Source organism: Mytilus galloprovincialis, chromosome 9, assembly GCF_965363235.1.
Source record: "Mytilus galloprovincialis chromosome 9, xbMytGall1.hap1.1, whole genome shotgun sequence".
NCBI classification, from domain to species: domain Eukaryota; kingdom Metazoa; phylum Mollusca; class Bivalvia; order Mytilida; family Mytilidae; genus Mytilus; species Mytilus galloprovincialis.
Genome location: NC_134846.1, coordinates 59,234,467 through 59,255,419, shown reverse-complemented (window position 1 = coordinate 59,255,419; position 20,953 = coordinate 59,234,467). Strand labels below are relative to the sequence as shown.

The 20,953-nt window shown below is 32.1% G+C and overlaps 2 protein-coding genes across 7 annotated transcripts in view; one reads left to right on the top strand and one right to left on the bottom strand.

The window, feature by feature from the left end:
• LOC143045445 (uncharacterized) overlaps positions 1 to 10,801 on the bottom strand; it is an 81,005-nt gene extending 70,204 nt beyond the window's left edge. For 2 of the 4 annotated variants that reach the window (XM_076217944.1, XM_076217946.1), the window contains exons 1-2: positions 10,691 to 10,801; positions 5,776 to 5,846 (exon numbers count right to left, since the gene is read on the bottom strand). The gene's annotated coding sequence lies outside the window, so the exon portion shown is untranslated. Of the gene's footprint in view, positions 1 to 5,775; positions 5,847 to 10,598 lie in introns of all 4 variants that reach the window. The other 2 variants (XM_076217943.1, XM_076217945.1) reach the window with 1 other exon arrangement.
• Positions 10,802 to 10,897: 96 nt separating this feature from the next.
• LOC143045446 (3-phosphoinositide-dependent protein kinase 1-like) overlaps positions 10,898 to 20,953 on the top strand; it is a 28,355-nt gene continuing 18,299 nt past the window's right edge. For 2 of the 3 annotated variants that reach the window (XM_076217951.1, XM_076217949.1), the window contains exons 1-4: positions 10,898 to 11,053; positions 16,008 to 16,132; positions 16,752 to 16,794; positions 20,805 to 20,942. In XM_076217951.1, the coding sequence (XP_076074066.1) occupies positions 16,028 to 16,132; positions 16,752 to 16,794; positions 20,805 to 20,942 (286 nt within the window). In that variant the 5' untranslated portion in view covers positions 10,898 to 11,053; positions 16,008 to 16,027. Of the gene's footprint in view, positions 11,087 to 16,007; positions 16,133 to 16,751; positions 16,795 to 20,804; positions 20,943 to 20,953 lie in introns of all 3 variants that reach the window. The other variant, XM_076217950.1, reaches the window with a different exon arrangement.

The following is a 20,953-nucleotide window of genomic DNA, read 5'->3' as shown; positions in this document are numbered from 1 at the left end:
CAGGGCACAGATTTATATGACCGCAGAGGTTGAACACAGAACGGTTGGGGCAAGTATGGACACAACATTCAAGCTGGATTCAGCTCTAAATTGGGATTGTGATTAAATAGTTGACACAGCATAGGTTTTTTGACACAGAATGAATGTGGTCTAATGAACTTAAAATATTTTTGCCTTTGAGCAATTCACTATGCTGTTGAATATTAATCCTCTCAAAAAAATGTTTGAAGAAATTTTCTTTTTATTTATGAAATCTGAAATGAGAAAAATTTAACCCCCCTCCCCCCCTCCCCATTTGCAACAATAACTACTCATTTAAATACATCATAAAATATTAAAATGTAAAATAAAGTGCTTGTTATCACTGAATGGTAAAGATTGTTTTAATTTATCAGTTGGTAGTAAAAGTGAATATACATTGGATATTGTATAAAACAATGATTTAAGTTGATTCAACTACTATTCTGGACAAAGAAAGATAACTCCAATTGAAAATTTCTTGCTATTGCACAATATTGTGCAATTGAAAATATTTGCTATTGCACAATACTGTGCAATTGAAGATTTCTTGCTATTGCGCAATACTGTGCAATTGAAAATTTCTTGCTATTGCACAATACTGTGCAATTGAAGATTTCTTGCTATTGCTGAATACTGTGCAATTGAAAATTTCTTGCTATTGCACAATACTTAATGTAATAATTTTGGATCCTGATTTGAACCAACTTGAAAACTGGGCCCATAATCAAAAATCTAAGTACATGTTTAGATTCAGCATATCAAAAAAGCCCAAGAATTCAATTTTTGTTAAAATCAAACTTAGTTTAATTTTGGACCCTTTGGACTTTAATGTAGACCAATTTGAAAACGGGACCAAAAATTAAGAATTTACATACACAGTTAGATTTGGCATATCAAAGAACCCCAATTATTCAATTTTTGATGAAATCAAACAAAGTTTAATTTTGGACCCCGATTTGGACCAACTTGAAAACTGGGCAAATAATCAAAAATCTAAATACATTTTTAGATTCAGCATATCAAAGAACCCCAAGGATTCATTTTTTGTTAAAATCAAACTAAGTTTAATTTAGACCCTTTGGACCTTAATGTAGACAAATTTGAAAACGGGACCAAAAATTAGGAATCTACATACACAGTTAGATTCGGCATATCAAAGAACCCCAATTATTCAATTTTTGATGAAATCAAACAAAGTTCAATTTTGGACACTTTGGGCCCCTTATTCCTAAACTGTTGGGACCTTAACTCCAAAAATCAAACCCAACCTTCCTTTTATGGTCATAAACCTTGTGTTTAAATTTTATAGATTTCTATTTACTTATACTAAAGTTATGGTGTGAAAACCAAGAATAATGCTTATTTGGGCCCCTTTTTGGCCCCTAATTCCTAAACTGTTGGGACCACAACTCCCAAAATCAATCCCAACCTTCCTTTTGTGGTCATAAACCTTGTGTTTAAATTTCATTTATTTCTATTTACTTATACTAAAGTTATTGTGCTAAAAACCAAGAATAATGCTTATTTGGGCCCTTTTTTGGCCCCTAATTCCTAAACTGTTGGGACCAAAACTCCCAAAACCAATCCCAACCTTTCTTTTGTGGTCATAAACCTTGTGTCAAAATTTCATAGATTTCTATTTACTTAAACTTAAGTTATAGTGCGAAAACCAAGAAAATGCTTATTTGGGTCCTTTTTGGTCCCTAATTCCTAAAATGTTGGGACCAAAACTCCCAAAATCAATCCCAACCTTCCTTTTGTGGTCATAAACCTTGTGTTAAAATTTCATAGATTTCTATTCACTTTTACTAAAGTTAGAGTGTGAAAACTAAAAGTATTCGGACGACGACGACGAAGTTGACGACGCCAATGTGATACCAAAACCAAAAAATTTTCAGTTTTTGCGGTCGTATAAAAAAAGAATTTTTTTATTTATGAAGGGTCATAATTCTAGAACAGTTAAAGTGATGTCACCAAAATTCACACTTGATCTGTGTTTTGTGGTAATAAGCATTGTGAATAAGTTTCATAATTTTTGGTTGAGGCAAACTAAAGTAGGTTAACGGAAACTAAAAATTCAGCATTTTTTTTATTGATCAAGGGAAACAACTCTAAAATGGTTAAAGTGTTAATTAGGGGGCATAAAAAAATAAAGACACAATGAACTTGATGTAATATTTAAGGTAACCAGTTACTGATTCTTCATCAGACCATTCTGCAAGGGGTAGTAAGATCATTCAATAAGACAAACAGCTGAATTCAGGCTGATATTGGAAATTCAAAAATATATATGTCAACACAACAAGAAAGACAATACATGTAGTAGTTGTTATTTTGAAAGCCAAACGGCACCCTTAAAGGCCACTAGCTGTCAAATACTGGCTGATAAAAGCGAATTATTATTTCACTAATTGCATTTCATTAATAATTGAGCAAAAATAATAATATGTTAGATTTTTTATATATCCCATAGCTAGTGCCCCTTTAACAGAGATTACTAGAAGGTGATTTTCTAAATTGATATCAAGTCAATTGCAAAATACAATTTTTTAATAAGCAATAGTTTTTATTTGCATATTAACAATCCTGCCAGGAGTGTCCTTTTAAGATTTTCAAAATTAAAAAAATACTAGAACACACCCGCAAAATCGCGGGGAAATAAAGCGTATGTAAACTGTAAAAAAAATATACTGACTGGAGAATTTCAGGAGAGATATCAAAAGACAAAGGTACTTAGGGACTGGGCACATTTTTTGCCCTCCCCCTATTTTCCAAATACCGATTTTTATACCTTCTGTTTTTCTGTAATCTATGAACATGCATATATACTTTAATTACTATACAGAGAATTTCAGGAGAGGTATCAAAAGTCAAAGGTACTTAGGGACTGGGCACATTTTTTTGCCCTCCCCCTATTTTTCAAATACCGATTTTTATACCTTCTGTTTTTTTGTACTCTATGAACATGCATATATACTTTAATTACTATACAGAGAATTTCAGGAGAGGTATCAAAAGTCAAAGGTACTTACATATATATATTTACATCAGTGAACGCCATGAATAGTAAAGAGCCCCCCCCCCCCCCAAAGATAACCATTGGAATTTATAGTAAATTATAACAAATACAGTTATTCATAGTAAATGTATGTATACAGATATATATCCGCAGTGACCGCCGTTGATAGTAACCCATAGGTGAATCCCAGGGGGGGGGGGCGTTGAAAAATTTTTGTTGATTATATGGGGAATCACTGAAGCATGAGATGAACGCCCACCCCCCTCCCTTTTAGGTCAGTCAGTGCCCCCCTCCCTTATGAAAAGTTATGGATCCGCCACTGTAAACTAAATAGCAAATATTATTTATTTTCGTTTTCCTCCCAAAATATCCCAAACTGAAACACGTTAAGCAAGGATGATACATGCTAGAACTCAAAATGACAGCAGAAAGCAAATTTATATACTTTATTCATAGTCTTTGCATGTTCAAAGTACAGAAAAACACAAACCGGAAGTCTAATCTGACTTAAAGTTTTGTCCAATGACGGGAAAATATCCGGACGCGTTCTTTTTCGTTTTTATCCCAAAATAACCCCAACTGAATGATCATAAGAATGGATGACAAATGCGACTATACATGTTACCTATAGGACACAGAGGCATGATGATTAATTTATTGTGGAAGGAGGAGAAGCGACACCCAAAATGAGGTCTTCTCGTTTAATAGTATAGATATCATTTTAAATAGTTGTAAAATAAATTTAAGGCATTGAGCCAAATTTCAAAAGAACTATTATTGAATTTTCAAGTGTTAATTTATGTCCTAAATGTCTTGACATCTAGTTTTCCTCCTAAAACATCTGCATATCTAATAAACTCCGTTTTTTCCCTGATGATAATACCACCAGTATGTTATACGTGTAGATGGCACAGGCCGAGTAACTATCCGCAACCGCCAACACCTTTGAAAGTTCACTCCTTTTCAAACCAACCAAACACAAGGTACTTTGATGGCACCTACTGCAGTTCAACATCAAGAAGTGATCTTGAGCTCTCCAACTACATCCAAGACGACACAGCCACAAGTGCCCAAGATTCCAGTGTCTTTATCACCAACAAGAATCTTAAGTCAACCAGCTGCATTGAATGAGACACCAATTATAGTCCCCACTCAAAAACAGGCGACTCAGACAATTCAACAGCCTACACAAATAGATTTGGACCAGTCATTCCACCACACCCCTGAACCAGATGTACCTTCTATGTCTAGAATACCAAGTGCTCTATCCCGTCTTCAGCCACATAATAAAGCTGGAGACAAGGAACTATTGACACCACGAAGACCAAGCCGCCGCAACACAACAGAACATAACATTGATGAATCAGGATCTGATAAATGAATTATGCATAGACATTGATCAGTGAATCTAGAGACTTTGCTTTTAAAATTGTGAAAGGACACCATACGTTTAATCTTGTTCGTGTCCGGAAGACTGTAACAGAACATTCCTGAACATTTATTGTCTAATAGACGACTTTATTTGTTTAAGTTTTTTTTCGTATCCAAAAAAACTTGTCCCCAGGGGAGGAGATAACTAATCATTTACTTATGTACTGTGTATATATACATTTCAGGTATCAGTCATCCTTATTATTAAAGATATAAAACCTAGGAAGATAATGACTCTCATTTACTAATAGTTCAAAATTTATCTCATTCACACGCAAATAAACAGTTTCTAATATTTTTTATTGTACATTGATCAATGGTTAAATATACTAAAATATACATCAATTTCATCATTTTCATTAAAAATACTAAATTTCAATTTTAAATAAACTATTTACACAGATATACGGTATGTCTCACCTCTCTGCATAAAATACAGAAAAAGACAATCTGATGGTCAGCTACATTCCTCATTAATTTGAAGAAGCTGGACCAACTAGTGGGTAGGGTAACAAAATAGTTGACAAACTGAGATGTAATTAAGAATGCAAGATTTTATAATTTCAAACCTGATACTGTTGCATTTTTGGCATTAATAAAAACATTGTCATCATTACTAAACAAGTGAAACTGCGAGCTACTGCTCACTGATGATACCCCCGCCGCAAGTGGATAATATTAATAGTGTAAAAATATGCAAGTGTTCGGTAAACAGGAAGTTGTCGAGTGATGAATCTGAAAACGCATCACACGGTATAGCTGACTTATATAAATCCTGAAACCAAATTTCAGAAATCCTTGTATTGTAGTTCCTGAGAAAAATGTGACGAAAATTTTCAACTTGGTTATCATGTGTAAAATCATACAAGTGTTCGGTAAACAGGAAGTTGTCGAGTGATGAATCTGAAAACGCATCACACGGTATAGCTGACTTATATAAATCCTGAAACCAAATTTCAGAAATCCTTGTATTGAAGTTCCTGAGAAAAATGTGACGAAAATTTTGAACTTGGCTATCATGTGTAAAATCAGACAAGTGTTCGGTAAACAGGAAGTTGTCAAGTGATGAATCTGAAAACGCATCACACGGTATGGCTGACATATATAAATGTTGATACCAAATTACAGAAAGGGTGGATGTGTAGTTCCTGAGAAAAATGTGACGAAAGTTTCATGGGACGGACTGACTGACGGACGGACAGACAGACAAGAGGTAAAACAGTATACCCCCCCTTTTTTAAAGCGGGGGTATAATAATAAATTCATAGTTAATAGTAAAGTGGAGCAAACATTAATTTTCTTACTTTTATGAGGGAACTGTGTCCAGTCATGGTAAGTTCTTTCTAGTCCTTTTTATATATTGTGACAAAAACAACTGAAAAAAAATCAAATCAGATTTAGAAATCTTATTTTAAATAAGCAGATATCCAATTTAGGAAATCATCAAACCCACTTTAAATTCTCCTGGTGACTAAATGTGAATAAAATAAAAAGAGAAAACGAATGTCTACATTTATACAATACATGTATAAAAAAGATACATATATATGGCAAACTGTGACCAGCAAAAACCACTGGATGGCAGGTTCTGGCTTTGGAAAATCATACCATACAGAAAATATTGTTAGCTTATTGCTTATAGTATCTGAGAAACAGATTTATGTTAAAAAAAATCAGGGTTAACTTATAAAACAAGAGGCTCTCAAGAGCCTGAATCGCTCACCTTAATTCTTTTGGTTAAATCTCTCATCAATGATTATTTTGGCTTTTCAATTTATTTAAATGTTTTTGGATCGTCCTATTTTCTTCAAAAGCCAAAAAAAAATAATCATTTTCTCCTATGTTCTATTTTAGCCATAGGAGCTATGTTTCTTGACATACAAGGAAATAAAATATAAAATTTATACTAGATACTCTGAAACTCATTTAGCCTAAGTTCAATGAAGTTTGGCTGAAATTGATACAGCAGTTTCAAAGGAGAAGATTTTTTAAAGTAAATCAACATGATGAACAAATTGTGAAAAAAGTCTTTAAAGGGCAATAACTCCTGAAGGGGTCAATTGACAATTTTGGTCAATTTGACTTAATTGAAGATCTTGCTTTGCTGAACATTATTGCTGTTTACAGTTTATTTCTATCTATAATTATATTCAAGGGGCAGCAACCCAACAACAGGTTGTCTGATTCATCTGAAAATTTCAGGGCAGATAGATCTTGACCTGATAAACAATATTACCTACCTCAGATTTGCTCTAAATGCTTTGGTTTTTGAGTAATAAGCCAAAAACTGCATTTGACCCCTATGTTCTATTTTTAGCAATGGCGACCATGTTTGTTGATAGATCATAACTTCGGATACAATTTACAAACTAGATTCAGTTAAAGTTTGGAAGTATTTGGCCCAGTAGTTTCAGAGGAGAAGATTTTTGTAAAAGATTACTAAGATTTACGAAAAATGGTTAAAAATTGACTATGAAGGGCTATAACTCCTAAAGGGGTCAACTGACCATTTCCGTCATGTTGACTTATTTGTAAATCTTACTTTGCTGAGCATTATTGCTGTTTACAGTTTATCTCTATCTAAAATAATATTCAAGATAATAACCAAAAACAGCAAAGTTTCTTTAAAATTACAAATTCAGGGGCAGTAACCCAACAACAGGTTGTCTGATTCATCTGAAAATTTCAGGGCAGATAGATCTTGACCTGATAAACAATAACATCCCATGTCAGATTTGCTCTAAATGCTTTGGTTTTTGAGTTATAAGCCAAAAACTGCATTTGACCCTTATGTTCTATTTTTAGCAATGGCGACCATGTTTGTTGATATGGGGACGGAGTCCCTAATAACGGTAGAAAATTCAATAAAAAAAAAATACGGGAAAATTTCCCGAATTTTTCATTGTACTAATGAACTCAAAATCGTTCAATTTTTTTTTGTCGTGTTTTGAAATCCCGGACCTGCGCAGAAATGTACAATGTACTTCCTTTTTCTGGTCTTGTTTGTATGAAACTTTGAGTAAAATATATATTTATCAGTCTAGTATAAAATAGGAAGGAACGCGCAATACCAATTTCATTTTTAATAATTCCTTGATATGAAAAAACGTTACCTGATGATAGCGTTTCTTTGTTTACATTGCATATGACGTCATAATTTAAATAACGTCACAACTAAATCCCTAACAACAGAACCAAAATCGGAAACGTTACGGTATTTCCGTTTCTTTTTTTTAAAACAAATATTTAAGTTACAAAAAAATAATTCATACAGACTTCGTCCCCATTTACAGGTAATGCCTGCCTCATATTAGATCACAACTTCTGATACAATTTACAAACTAGATACCCTAAGGAACATTCAGTTAAAGTTTGGAAGTATTTGGCCCAGTAGTTTCAGAGGAGAAGATTTTTGTAAAAGATTACTAAGATTTATGAAAAATGGTTAAAAATTGACTATAAAGGGCAATAACTCCTAAAGGGGTCAACTGACCATTTCCGTAGTGTTGACTTATTTGTAAATCTTACTTTGCTGAACATTATTCCTGTTTACAGTTTATCTCGATCTATAATAATATTCAAGATAATAACCAAAAACAGCAAAATTTCCTTAAAATTACCAATTCAGGGGCAGCAACCCAACAACAGGTTGTCTGATTCATCTGAAAATTTCAGGGTAGATAGATCTTGACCTGATAAACAATATTACCCCATGTTAGATTTGCTCTAAATGCTTTGGTTTTTGAGTTATAAGCCAAAAACTGCATTTGACCCCTATGTTCTATTTTTAGCAATGGCGACCATGTTTGTTGATAGATCATAACTTCGGATACAATTTACAAACTAGATACCCTAAGGAACATTCAATTATAGTTTGGAAGTATTTGGCCCAGTAGTTTCAGAGAAGATTTTTGTAAAAGATTACTAAGATTTACGAAAAATGGTTAAAAATTGACTATAAAGGGCAATAACTCCTAAAGGGGTCAACTGACCATTTCCGTCATGTTGACTTATTTGTAAATCTTACTTTGCTGAACATTATTCCTGTTTACAGTTTATCTCTTTCTATAATAATATTCAAGATAATAACCAAAAACAGCAAAATTTCTTTAAAATTACCAATTCAGGGGCAGCAACCCAACAACGGGTTGTCTGATTCATCTGAAAATTTCAGGGCAGATAGATCTTGACCTGATAAACAATATTACCCCTGTCAGATTTGCTCTAAATGCTTTGGTTTATGAGTTATAAGCCAAAAACTGCATTTGACCCCTATGTTCTATTTTTAGCAATGGCGACCATGTTTGTTGATAGATCAAAACTTCGGATACAATTTATAAATAAGATACCCTAAGGAACATTCAGTTAAAGTTTGAAAGTATTTGGCCCAGTAGTTTCAGAGGAGAAGATTCTTGAAATAGTTTACGACGACAGACGACGACGGACGACGGACGCCAAGTGATGGCATAAGCTCACTTGTCCCTTCGGGACAGGTGAGCTAAAAAGGCAGGACCTAATAGAGTGAAAAATAAAAAGGCAGAACAGAGAAACAGACCTAATAATGAAAATCGAACAGTGACTAATGAACCATAAAAATGAAGTCAATGTCATATTAAATAACCCTGCCAGACAACATATACATGCAATAATTCAATACACTAAATATAGTGGGCCTATTGTAGGATCTGAAAAATAAATCAAACCACAAAAACTTAATATTGCTAATATTCAAAATCAATGAACCATGTCTAAAATACTAAAATAACTGTTTGACAAATATCATGAACTATCCATCAGAAGTTCTCTTTTAACTGCAGACATAAATGCAAACTTTAACATGTAAAATATCCAAATGAAACATGTATGAGGGCCAAGAAAGATCCCACAATTTTCATTGAAATTTAGTATGTACAGTTAGCCACTAGTCAGATGCCTGGACAAGTTAAAAAAAAAATTCTGAATAGTAATTTTTTACAAAACATTATTTAAACACTCAGAAAAATGTTTAAAACTAGGTCTTCCAACCAGTAGTCAGAAAAGATTTGGTGCACACTGTACATGCTGGAAATTAGACTTGCAAATGCCAATACAACTCCATACTTTAAATCAGAGAACCATCTTAGACTGATCGAATATATTGACATATAGTTGTTAATTTCTGTGTCATTTGGTCTCTTGTGGAGAGTTGTCTCATTGACATTCATATCAAATCTTCTTTTTTATATTTATCATAAACTTTAATATAAATATGAATGTAAACTACAAACAGTTTCAATGTCACAAGACCAAAGTTCTCCAAAAATGTGGTCCAAAGTCCTAACAAACAAAATTTGGCAAAGGACTTATACAATTTTGGTATATTGCAAATTAATAGTAAATGAATAAGTGTGATTTATGATGTGAAATGTTTTAAAATGCAAGAATTTGGGAATGCAATCAGCACCATTTTTTAATTATCCTGTCTGCATTCTGTGCAGAAATGAATCGATTATTAACAAATTTGAAGTGACAGATAATAAGTTTGATACTCTGGCAACTACAGTGTACATGTATATATTTGAATGACATTTTATTAATATCATCAGAAACTATTACGGTAAAAGCGAATACTTTTCTAATACATGTCACTTTCTGTATTGTATCTTTATTGAATATGTTCCGATGATAAAATCTGATATAATTTGGTAGCGTCAAGTCCTGTCAATATACAATGTATATATATGTTCCTGGGCGGGTGCATAAGAAATTTATGATACAACACAAAACCTTTAAAAAGAGGTCATGTATTGGATGCAAAAGTGAAGGGAGTAAACTAGATTTTGCTAAAGGTACCCAGATTCAGGTGCATCTGTTTTCAAGGCCCATTGTAAACAACTTGTGTTCTAGTTGGATAGTTTCACTATCAACTAGTATCAGCCTACCAGGAAAGGTTTGGTTTTAACAGCAGAAACAGGTAACTACCTTCACAGAACCTACCAAATTCGTACTATCAAATGAAATGGCTTAAGGAATATAGACACAAGAGATATTAAAGTTATGTTTCTGAGTTCAGACAGTTGCAAAAACAGTGACACAATTTGCTGTAAATTATTCACGTGGTAAATACTTATGTCATCTGTAACATTACCTAGTACTTTAGATTTATTGGCAATCAGATCAGGCAATTGACAAGTTATTGTCTTTTGTAGATCGTGTTTCTCGTATGAAAAACAACCTTACATTTGATTCCGGAAATAGGTTCTGTCATCCGCCATTCACGAAAGTCCCGGATGTTTTAAATTCTATAAATAGATACAAATTTGTTTTGTGAATATTCTGTATATAAATGCTAAATAAAAGTTGAATTATAAGTTACTTTATGCATACTATTGTTTGAATTATGTATTTCACCAAAACATTGAAAAGCCGATGCAATAAGGATGTTCATTACTGACAGATCTTGCGCAAATGCGCTTGCGTTTGGTTACCTTTCAACTTCCGGATTTGAGAAAAATAAGAAGATGCCGGGTTGAAATTTTAAAGAAAGTGAATTAACTTTGTATTTAGACTTACTTGGCGATAACAGATATGTGTTTCTAACTGGTAATTGAATGATCCATACCACAATCATCTTGGGTGATTTTACGTTGTATTTAATAGTCAATTTTTCATACACCCAAACAAATGTCCATTCCCCATATCTGTATAATGAATAATTTTGATGACAGTACTCTTTCAAAGGGTGTAACTTTTTGTTTCATTTCCCTTTCCATTAAAAAGATAGATATGCAAAGATTTTCATTGTAAGATTGAAGCTTGGACTGACGAATTTGTAGAGCACATGGATAACTTTCACTAAATCTGTTGGATGTGTACAGTTTGATACTTTAGTGTCCGATACACTTTATCGTTATTTAGAAATTTGTCCTACTTGACCTAACAATCTGTCTTCCTCTATCTTTTGATGTCCAACAACAATCACTTTTCCATTGTCATGTCAGATAGTTTCTATTATGACATCACAATTTTACGGGAACTTTTGTGATGTCCAGTTAAGTCTGACCATTAGAATAAGATGTATTAGTGGGGATAACCTGATCTACTCTTATAGCTGTGCTTTATGGCTAACATTTATATGTCAGTTGTTTTTGTGTGCTCCATATCGATTTATTGAGTCCTATGACAGTGTTCCAGCTAGAATTTGAAAATAGAGTAGCGGGTTTTTAAAAAGGGCACTTTAGCACGTTCTCACTGAAAAAAATCAAATACTTAATATTACCACATAATGACATATTTTTAGCAAGCATGTAGCTAAGTTCAATACTCTATACTATGATATTCAAGTTTAAAAATCATTTATTTAGAATTTATAAGTTAAAATCAAACTGAGAGCACTAATAGTCATTACTACATGTATATTCATTTCGCATACCTGCCAACTTTTCAAAATGCCCATGGGGGTTTTACGTGCAAGATGGATCCTATAGTCCTACAAAACCATCAAGGGGGCCTTCAAATAAATTGTAATATTGTGTTTTGGCTTCTTCATACTCTTACAAGCCTATAGCCATTGTAAAATTTATTGTTTTATTTAAATTGTGGACAAAACTGCTCTTTCAAAATTTCCTTTTGGGAGCCTCAATGGGGGAAATCCCCCGCAAATAGTGACAGTTGGCAGGTATGATTTCTCTTCCAGAACTACAGATTTTTTCAAAGTAGAGTTCAAATGCAAATAAATATTAAAAACCATTGACAAGTTTTCTGTTTTTCTTTATGAAGAAGGTTGTCACACATTGATCAAGATTTTTTTCAAATTTAGTTTCATCACAGTTAAATTTTATAGTTAATATTTTTGTTAATGTCTGTGTTTTGTCAACTTTTGATGTAAATATGTCTAGTGGCAGGTGATGATGCAGAATAAAAAATAGAACTTTCAGAGCATCCTTCACTGCTTTTTGTGCAATAGTAGAGATATTAGAAGCCATGTAATCAACGGTGTGTGCCATATCTAAAGTTATTGCACATTTATGATGTTCACTGTCTTGATGGATTGGTATCTTATCTTTGCACAACAGTTTATAACCTACAGTAGACCATGTCTGACTACCATAACTTCCGTGTGATTGATGCTTTGCAAAGTTTGTAACAAGTATCAATCCTAGTGGGAAACACAAAGTTGGTATAAATAATAATTAGTTGAAACAGTATTCCTGGTAGACTGGTTATATTTTGACATGTTGATTGATCTAATAGGGCCAAAAATAAAATATAGTTTGTTTCCCCTCCCACCACCGACCCGGTAGAATCGTCGCGACTCGAAAAATTTTATTGGCCATTCTTGTGCAAAATTTTTTTTTTGCTATGTTGGTGATATCCTCCAATGCTGTAGTAAACCTGCATTGATTTTTTGTCATACCTTTCCAATGCTGTAATCAATAAGCGTTTTAAATCAAGGCATTTTTGCATTGAAGCGTCTATATGATTCGGAGTCAAGGAAAACAAACTCTTAAACAGGAGGGAATTACGAAAGAAGACTGCCTTGCTACACGATTTGTGTTGTGTGCGCAAGGGTGATATTTGAAAATAAAAATTCTGAAACATCTTTCAACCCACTAAGTGCACCTTGATTAGCTTTGTCTTTTACCTCTGTTCTTGTTTAAAGGATAAAATCTTTCAGTAAAAATGGTCTGAATCGTGCTTTGAAATCAATCTACTTTGTCTTCGATTTCGAACAGGTTGGGCACTAGTCAGAAAATGTTGGATTCGTGAATTCCCTGCTTTAACCTCTTGCGTAAACAAGACCAGTTTAAATGTGTTTTTATTTTTCAGTTTATGGCATGAAATTTACAAAAGGGCACGTTTTACATTATAACTGCATCAGTTGAATTTGTAAATACTTATTAAAAGTAATCTAGGAACAACAAAACATATAAGTGAAGCCTTGTTTTTTCTAGAACTCGCAAAAACATACAAATCTTTTGTTAAGGAATTAATTGACCAAGCTGCATGATCCAGGTGCAACTGAACATAACTGAATTATGTTCACTTCTATTGAAAATTTGTATTCATTGAATTTTAATTCCCAAGTCATTAACATATCTTTTTGTCATCTCGTAATTGATGATCAAGATATGAATTGGTTAACACAGGAATTGTTTTGTTGTGAGTTATGCATCAATTAGACTTGAAATAAGCTTGATTTTTAACTAATTAAACTCTTTGTTTTCATAACACATTGTTATCACATGAAGGATGTGTGCTTTTGTAAATTTCATACCATAAAATGAATAGGAAAAAGGAGGTCCCTGTATACTGTTTTTAACATCAGAAAACTGGGGTGTACACTGAATACAGGGAATACCCCACTTTTCTTGACTTATCTTACATGTACCTGTTGAATAGAATATTCAATATAGAAAAATTATATCAAGAAATAAAATAAAATGATTTGCCTACCTACGTACCCATACCCTGATAACCTCAGTTGGGGAGGGAAACAAAGATATTTTTAATGTTGGCCTAGTATCAATAAGTTTGTCAAAATGGATTTCAATAAGAAAATTGATACAAAAATCGGACTTTCAAGAGCTCTGTAATCGGCACAATAATAAATTTATTCAACCTTGAAAGTTTATTATCAATTCCACAAGCATCTCCGTATATTTCATGTTGAGCGTATCTAATAATATCAATATTAAAGTTAGTCAAAACGGATTTCATTGTAAGAAAAATGATATAAAAATTGGACTTTTGAGTGCTCTGTAATTGGTGGAATTTACAATAGAAGAACAATTGCAATATCTGTTAGAAACCTTTCTTCTTTTTGATTTTATATAAAAGTAAAGAATTAACTGATTTTTTTACCTTTGATGGCCATTAGCCACTTTTATAAAAGATTCAACACAAGAAATGAATATTGATATACAAAAAGTAATGTCCTGTCAAAGTATGGAACAAGTAAACAAACTAAAGACTTGGATTAAGAATATTACAAGTAAATTTTATTCAGAACTACTGGAAAATAAAATTAATGGTTTGAACGAAAGTAACAAACTTTTTCTTTACAAAAATATTAAAGTCAAACAAGACCAAGAGTTTTATCTAAAATATCACAATTTTGAAACTAGACGTTTATTTACAAAAATTAGAATTAGTGACCATAATTTGCTCATTGAGAAGGGCAGATATCTAAAAATACCTCGAGACAATAGAACATGTCCAACTTGTAAAACCTTAGAAGATGAAAATCACTTTCTCCTCCACTGTCAAATTAATAATGTTTTACGTATAAAACTTTTTAATGACATGGCAATAGATAATCCTATGTTTCCAAATCTATCTGATACTGAAAAACTAGTAGTCCTACTAAATCTTTCTAATATAAACCAAGTGAAAAAAACAGGTTCCTTTATAAAACAGTCTTTAGAGCTGAGGACAGGGGACTCTTAGTTACTTTTACTTGTATATATATAGATATGTGTGTGTTTAACTCAGTTATTTTATTGTTGCTGTTACTTTTGTTTATGTCACAAGTATAATGTTACTTATATGACAAATAAAGATTATTATTATTCTTGACAAAAGATGTAATGGAATGGCAAGTCTTTGATTTTTTCTTCTTGTCATTTTCGAGTTGGTCATTTTTCTTTTTTCATCGGCATTTTGTGTGTTGACGATTTACAATATACTATTGGAATGATTCTTTTTTAATTAACGTTATTTTATAAATAACATTTACAACAGAAATGAACATTGTTCACATTTATTTTATAAATTCTATTTTGCATCGTCAGGTGTTAAAAGATCAATTCATTTAACTTGGATGTTTGGTGTTTTCAGGGCAAAGGGATTAGACAAGGTCGTAAATTTCACCTGATTAAGTAATTGACTCTAATCAAATAGGTGATTTTATACAGGTAGCAAGTGTCAACAATTTTAATCTGTTGTCTTAATGAAGTGTGTGTATTAAAAACTCAACAAAATGGCGACGATATGAAGAAAAAAGATTGTTTTTTAAATTTTTTTCAAAAGCGTGCAGTGCCCTGCCATTTCATGCTAGCTGGAACACTTTATGAGTTTGGCCCAACTCAGTAGCCGTTAATGCAGTTGTTGCCATTTGTTTTTATTAGTCATATTTGTTTGTTTTTGTCAAATTTACTGTTACAATTACTGTTTTTAAGTTAGTTTTCTTGTTAGAATTGTTTTCCATTTTTATGTTTGGCCGTTTATAGCAGACTTGATGGTATAGGTTTTAATTATTAATGAAGGCTGTATGGTGACCTCAGTCCTGGTGTACTATTCAATGTCTATTGAGTGCTGGCTAACTTATTTTATAATGGTGAAAATTAGTTAGAATTTGCTTTAATAAATTATGTGTTGGTTATGAATTATTTATTGGCTAAATGGCCCATAGAGTTGCATATAATCTGAAACAAAACATCATAAAGTTTTGATATAATTTTAGTATATAGATTTGTAGAAAACAAGTTTATAAAGTTATTGATCATTAATTTTACTTGTCCTAAGATCAAAATTAACATGCTGTTTCACATTATAGGTATATATTGATCTGAAAAAATGTCTCAAATTCAAGAGGGAGGTGATGGCAATAAAAAGCCAGTGAAAAAGACACCAAATGACTTTATGTTTGGAAAGGTCATTGGAGAAGGTTCATATTCTACAGTAAGTATTAAATCTTGAAAGCACAGTTGCATATATATGCATTCTTGAACTATAAGAACATGTACATTCTTTTAGTTACAAGTAATTTTGAAAAGGAAGAATTATACCCACTTGTATTTATAACAAAGCATTAACTTAAACAAATATATATTTTCAGTCAAAGCCTGTCATTTAAAATGTTGTTTTTTGGGGGACTAGACAGTGTTTACATTATTTGAATACAGTGGAATCTTTTATTTTGTCGAATATCAATATTTGTGGATTGAAGAAAACTTGCAATTTTGTGTATCTTGATTACTTATAGAATAACTAATCGAAGAATTCAAATAGAGAAAAATATTCAACGAGTGACAGACCGACACATTAAATTAATTCACGAATGTGCGCAGCACATGAGTTAATTATCAGTGTTGTTTGGTCACAAGTTAAATATTTTTCCATATTTGAATTCTTTGATAAGTTACTCTTTTTATTACATTGGCAATATTGTAATTTATCAAATGACAATTTTGACAATATTAAAGATTTAAGTTTTTTTTAAGTTTATAAATTAATGATGTGTTTAAAATTGTTTTGTAAAAAATACATAACATTGCAATGTTCATGATGTTACTTTTAGGTATATTTAGCAAAGGAAGTAGAAACTGGAACTGAATTTGCAAGTAAGTTTCACATTAGAATATATTATTTAAAATTCTTTTATTTGAATAATAGAGAAAACAAATATGTCCTAAAAATTTATAGAGTTTTTAGATGTTAGTCATGGTTCTGAAATTCACTGACCACATATTTTGCATAACTTTAATGATAAAGTATTGCTATTTTGATTTAAACGTTTGCATTTTACTATCGAAACAACAAAAAGGCGAAACATATCTCTGTAATAACTTTTTGTAAATCATGTTTTTATACCCCATGCAACGAAGTTGCAGAGGGTATAATATTCATGACCCGTTAGTCCTGTTTCTTGTCATCGCAACTCCTCTCAAACCATACAACAGAATTTCATGAAACCTTTTTAGATGATAAGGGCAAACTATGTAGATATGCATATCGACAGGAAATTGTAATTCATTTTTTTTCTAGGAGTTACGCGCCTTTGAACTTATTTGCTTCAATATACCTCTGCAACAGTTTGTCATCGTAACTCCTCTGAAACCACACAATTGAATTTCATGAAACTTTGTAGATAATAAGGACATACTATGTAGATGTGCATATCGACAGGAAATTGTGATTCAAATTTTTTTTCTTATACAGTACGCCCAGAGAGTATGTAATCGCGAACTCTAATCACCGATTTCCGAGTGTAGCGGTGTGACACCGCGAATCACGGATTATACTCCCAATTTCCTCCAAAGATTCTCTCCCAACACCGCGTGGCTGTTTATTGGTTTATTGCCCATCGGATGTACTGAAAATTAATGACGCGTGACAACATCATCGGATTAGCCAGATTTATTACCTTTGTACATTTAATCGATCTTGATTGCACCTGAGTGCTTTAAAATACGTTATTTAAATGTCCTTTCATTTTCAGATAAAAGTGTGACATTTTTATTTAAAATAAGATAATTATTCTTGTATGTATATGCCCATGTCATTGTCATATGACATACAACGTACAAACGTATAAAAATACAATTAAAACACTTATTTTGTATTTTCATTATAGTCCGATCAGGTCATAATTTTGTTTTTTCAACAAAGACGATTTTACCACAATTAGAACCTTTTATGACCTACTCAGTGAGCAATATTCGGTTCATTAATAGTTCAATATTATATAATTAATATCAACTGGCTTAAAACAAAATGATGTTTTTTACGGTAATATGTCCAATCTAAATTAAAACCCAAGAGTTAATTATATAATTTATCGGATCAACAAGTGAACTCTGTTACTTTCAATTTATTTTGAAATGTAAAATATTATGTTTCACTACCTCGGTAGATTACAGACTTGAAATTTTTGAATTTAAAAAAGAAACTGTTAAGTGACAAATAGTTTTGTATGCAATGTGGCAGCCCTATATTCATAAATACTGAGATACATTCGCCGCCCAGACACAACACAATAATCACAACCTTTAAATATTTAATTATATGGAGAAAAAAAAAATCGTGTTTTTTATCTGTTATGATCTGTTATTGATCTTTAATTATTTAAAATAAAATTGGATTGGCGCAATCCATATTTTACAGCTCGTTAAAAGTCCTCGGCAAAATATAAAAAGAAGTATTTCAACAATTATAGAATAGAATATTTAAATGAAATTACATCGTGTTCTACAAGAAAGAAATATGTAAAAAAAAAAATGTGGATAGGATTTTTACGATCGGTCAATTTTCACAGAGGATCTCTACCAACGCCCACCAGGAACTGAACGACATGCATCATGTTTTCATCTACCATTAATATATAGTGTTGACTATGGACGTATAAATAATGTCCGGTTTTATGTCCTCTGTTGATTGAGAAACGTAAAAATAAAAGGCTGATGTTGGTTAATTCAGAAAAGGAATACAATTTAGAATCCGGTTAATCAATTGTAAAAGTACCATCTAGAGCCTCAATCTTATCGCACACAAATTCATGTCAATCATTAGAAAGCAAGTTTAAACCTTGAATGAATTTTCTCACGGTTATCCAGAAAGGTCACATGAGTTTACTGTTACATGATACTATTTCCCGCCAAATAAAAATCTCTGGACAAAATTGATGTCACTATTTTTAGCATTCAGTATTGTGAGCAAAGTCAAGTTCAAGTTCAACTACGCACTGTTGATCACTGAGATGCGTATCGTCTTCCCACGGCAATTAATTGCTTTAAAAATATTTAAAGATCACTGTTCTAAATACAACACAAAAGTTTACATTCATTGTGCGTAAATGAATATTATGCAACGACGAGTTGATACAGCTATAGAAGTATTCCTGTTGTAGCCGAAATGTATTATTTATCCTAAAGTAATGCTAACAAATCGTGAAGAGAAAATACCGTAGACTTATCAAGCATAAGGAATGGTGAAAAGTATTTTTTTTTCTTGCATATACAAGTTTTAAGACATGTAATTTTTTTTCTTTCTCACATTTTATACCTTCAGCGTTAATTTCCGTTTATTTTCACGCAAGTATGTCTCTTTTCGTAAGTTATATAAATTACCGATAAAAAAAAAACCCGAGGTCATAATCAAGTATAGATTTTTTTTTTTATAAAACTTAAATGCAATTGAAAGCATTTAATAACAACAACCTTTTGCTTTAAAACTTTTATTTTGTAATCGTAAAATGGAAATGGCGTAGACTTATTAGCATAACAGATAGTGAATATTTTCTTTTTTACTTGTATAAAAAACTTTGAGACGTGTCACTTTTCTTTAAACTACCCTAATTCATTCAGCGTTAGTCTCTGTTTATTGTTACGCAATTATATCTCTTTTAGTAGATTAAATATTTATTTACTGATAAAAAACGGAAGTCAAAATCAAATATAGTTGTTTTTAAAAATTGATTTAGATGTAAAGAGCAATTAAAAGAATTAACAACAACATTTTGATTTTTATTTTAATCTGTCTTTTGTTTCAAGCAATCAGATATAAACTGATAATCAATAGACAGGAAATACAATTGTTTAATTACATTAATAATCTCGCATACCTTGACTGTCGCGTGCCAGCATAGATCAGAAGGATTAGGGCAATTAATTACCTGGTGTGACACCGCGTCACTCCAGACTGGGAGAGATGTCGCTAATACAATAAACAAAAGGTAACGAATTTACGCGGAAGTCGGAGGGAATACTCCCAAATTTCTCCGAGAATTTAGGGAGTGATGTCAGAGTTTCCTGGTGTCACACCAGGAAAAAACTCGGTGTATGGAGTTTGGGATGGCTTTCGCGAAAATTGTACTGTACAATTATTTTTCTGAGAGTTATTTTATTTTTCCAGTGATAATAGGAGGATGTTGGGTATGTGAGCGCTCTCACTAAGGTTCTTTAATTAGAAATTCTTTAGAAATGAAAATTTTACTGTTACAAAATTGTTTTATTGTTTGACAAGCTGTTCTCAATGTTCAAATATGAAAAAGAATATGTGGTATGATAACTATGATTGCCAATGAGACAACTGTCCACGAGAGACCAAAATGAAATTAATAACTATAGGTCACCGTACAGCCTTCAACAATGCGCAAAGCCATACCACATAGTAAGCTTTAAAAAACCACAAAATGACAATGCAAAACAATTCAAATGAGAAAACTAACAATCTTATTTATATAAAAAAATGAATGAAAAACAAATATGTAACACATAAGCAAGCAACAACCACCAAATTACAGGCTCCTGACTTGGGACAGGCACATACATATTGTGGCAGGGTTAAACATGTTAACGGGATCCCAACCCATCCCCTAACCTGGGACAGTGGTATAACAGTACAACATAAGAACGAACTACGAAAATCAGTTGAAAAATGATGAACTCATCAGATGGACAAAGATACAAGTGAATGTGGCTGGGTACTTGTATATCCCAACAACAAAAAGACACGAGGAACAGTTCTGAGAGTACTTGCAATTAACTGACAGCTAGTTCAAAGCCACTAACAACTTATAAAAAAATCATGCATCTAAGACTAATTTTTTTAGGCATTTTTCTTTTCTTTTCAGTTAAAGTTTTAGAAAAGAGACATATAATGAGGGAAAAGAAATCACAATATGTGATGAGAGAAAAAGAAGTTTTAATGAAGATGAATCATCCATTTATAATTAGATTATATTTTACATTTCAAGATACAGATAGATTATGTATCCTTTTA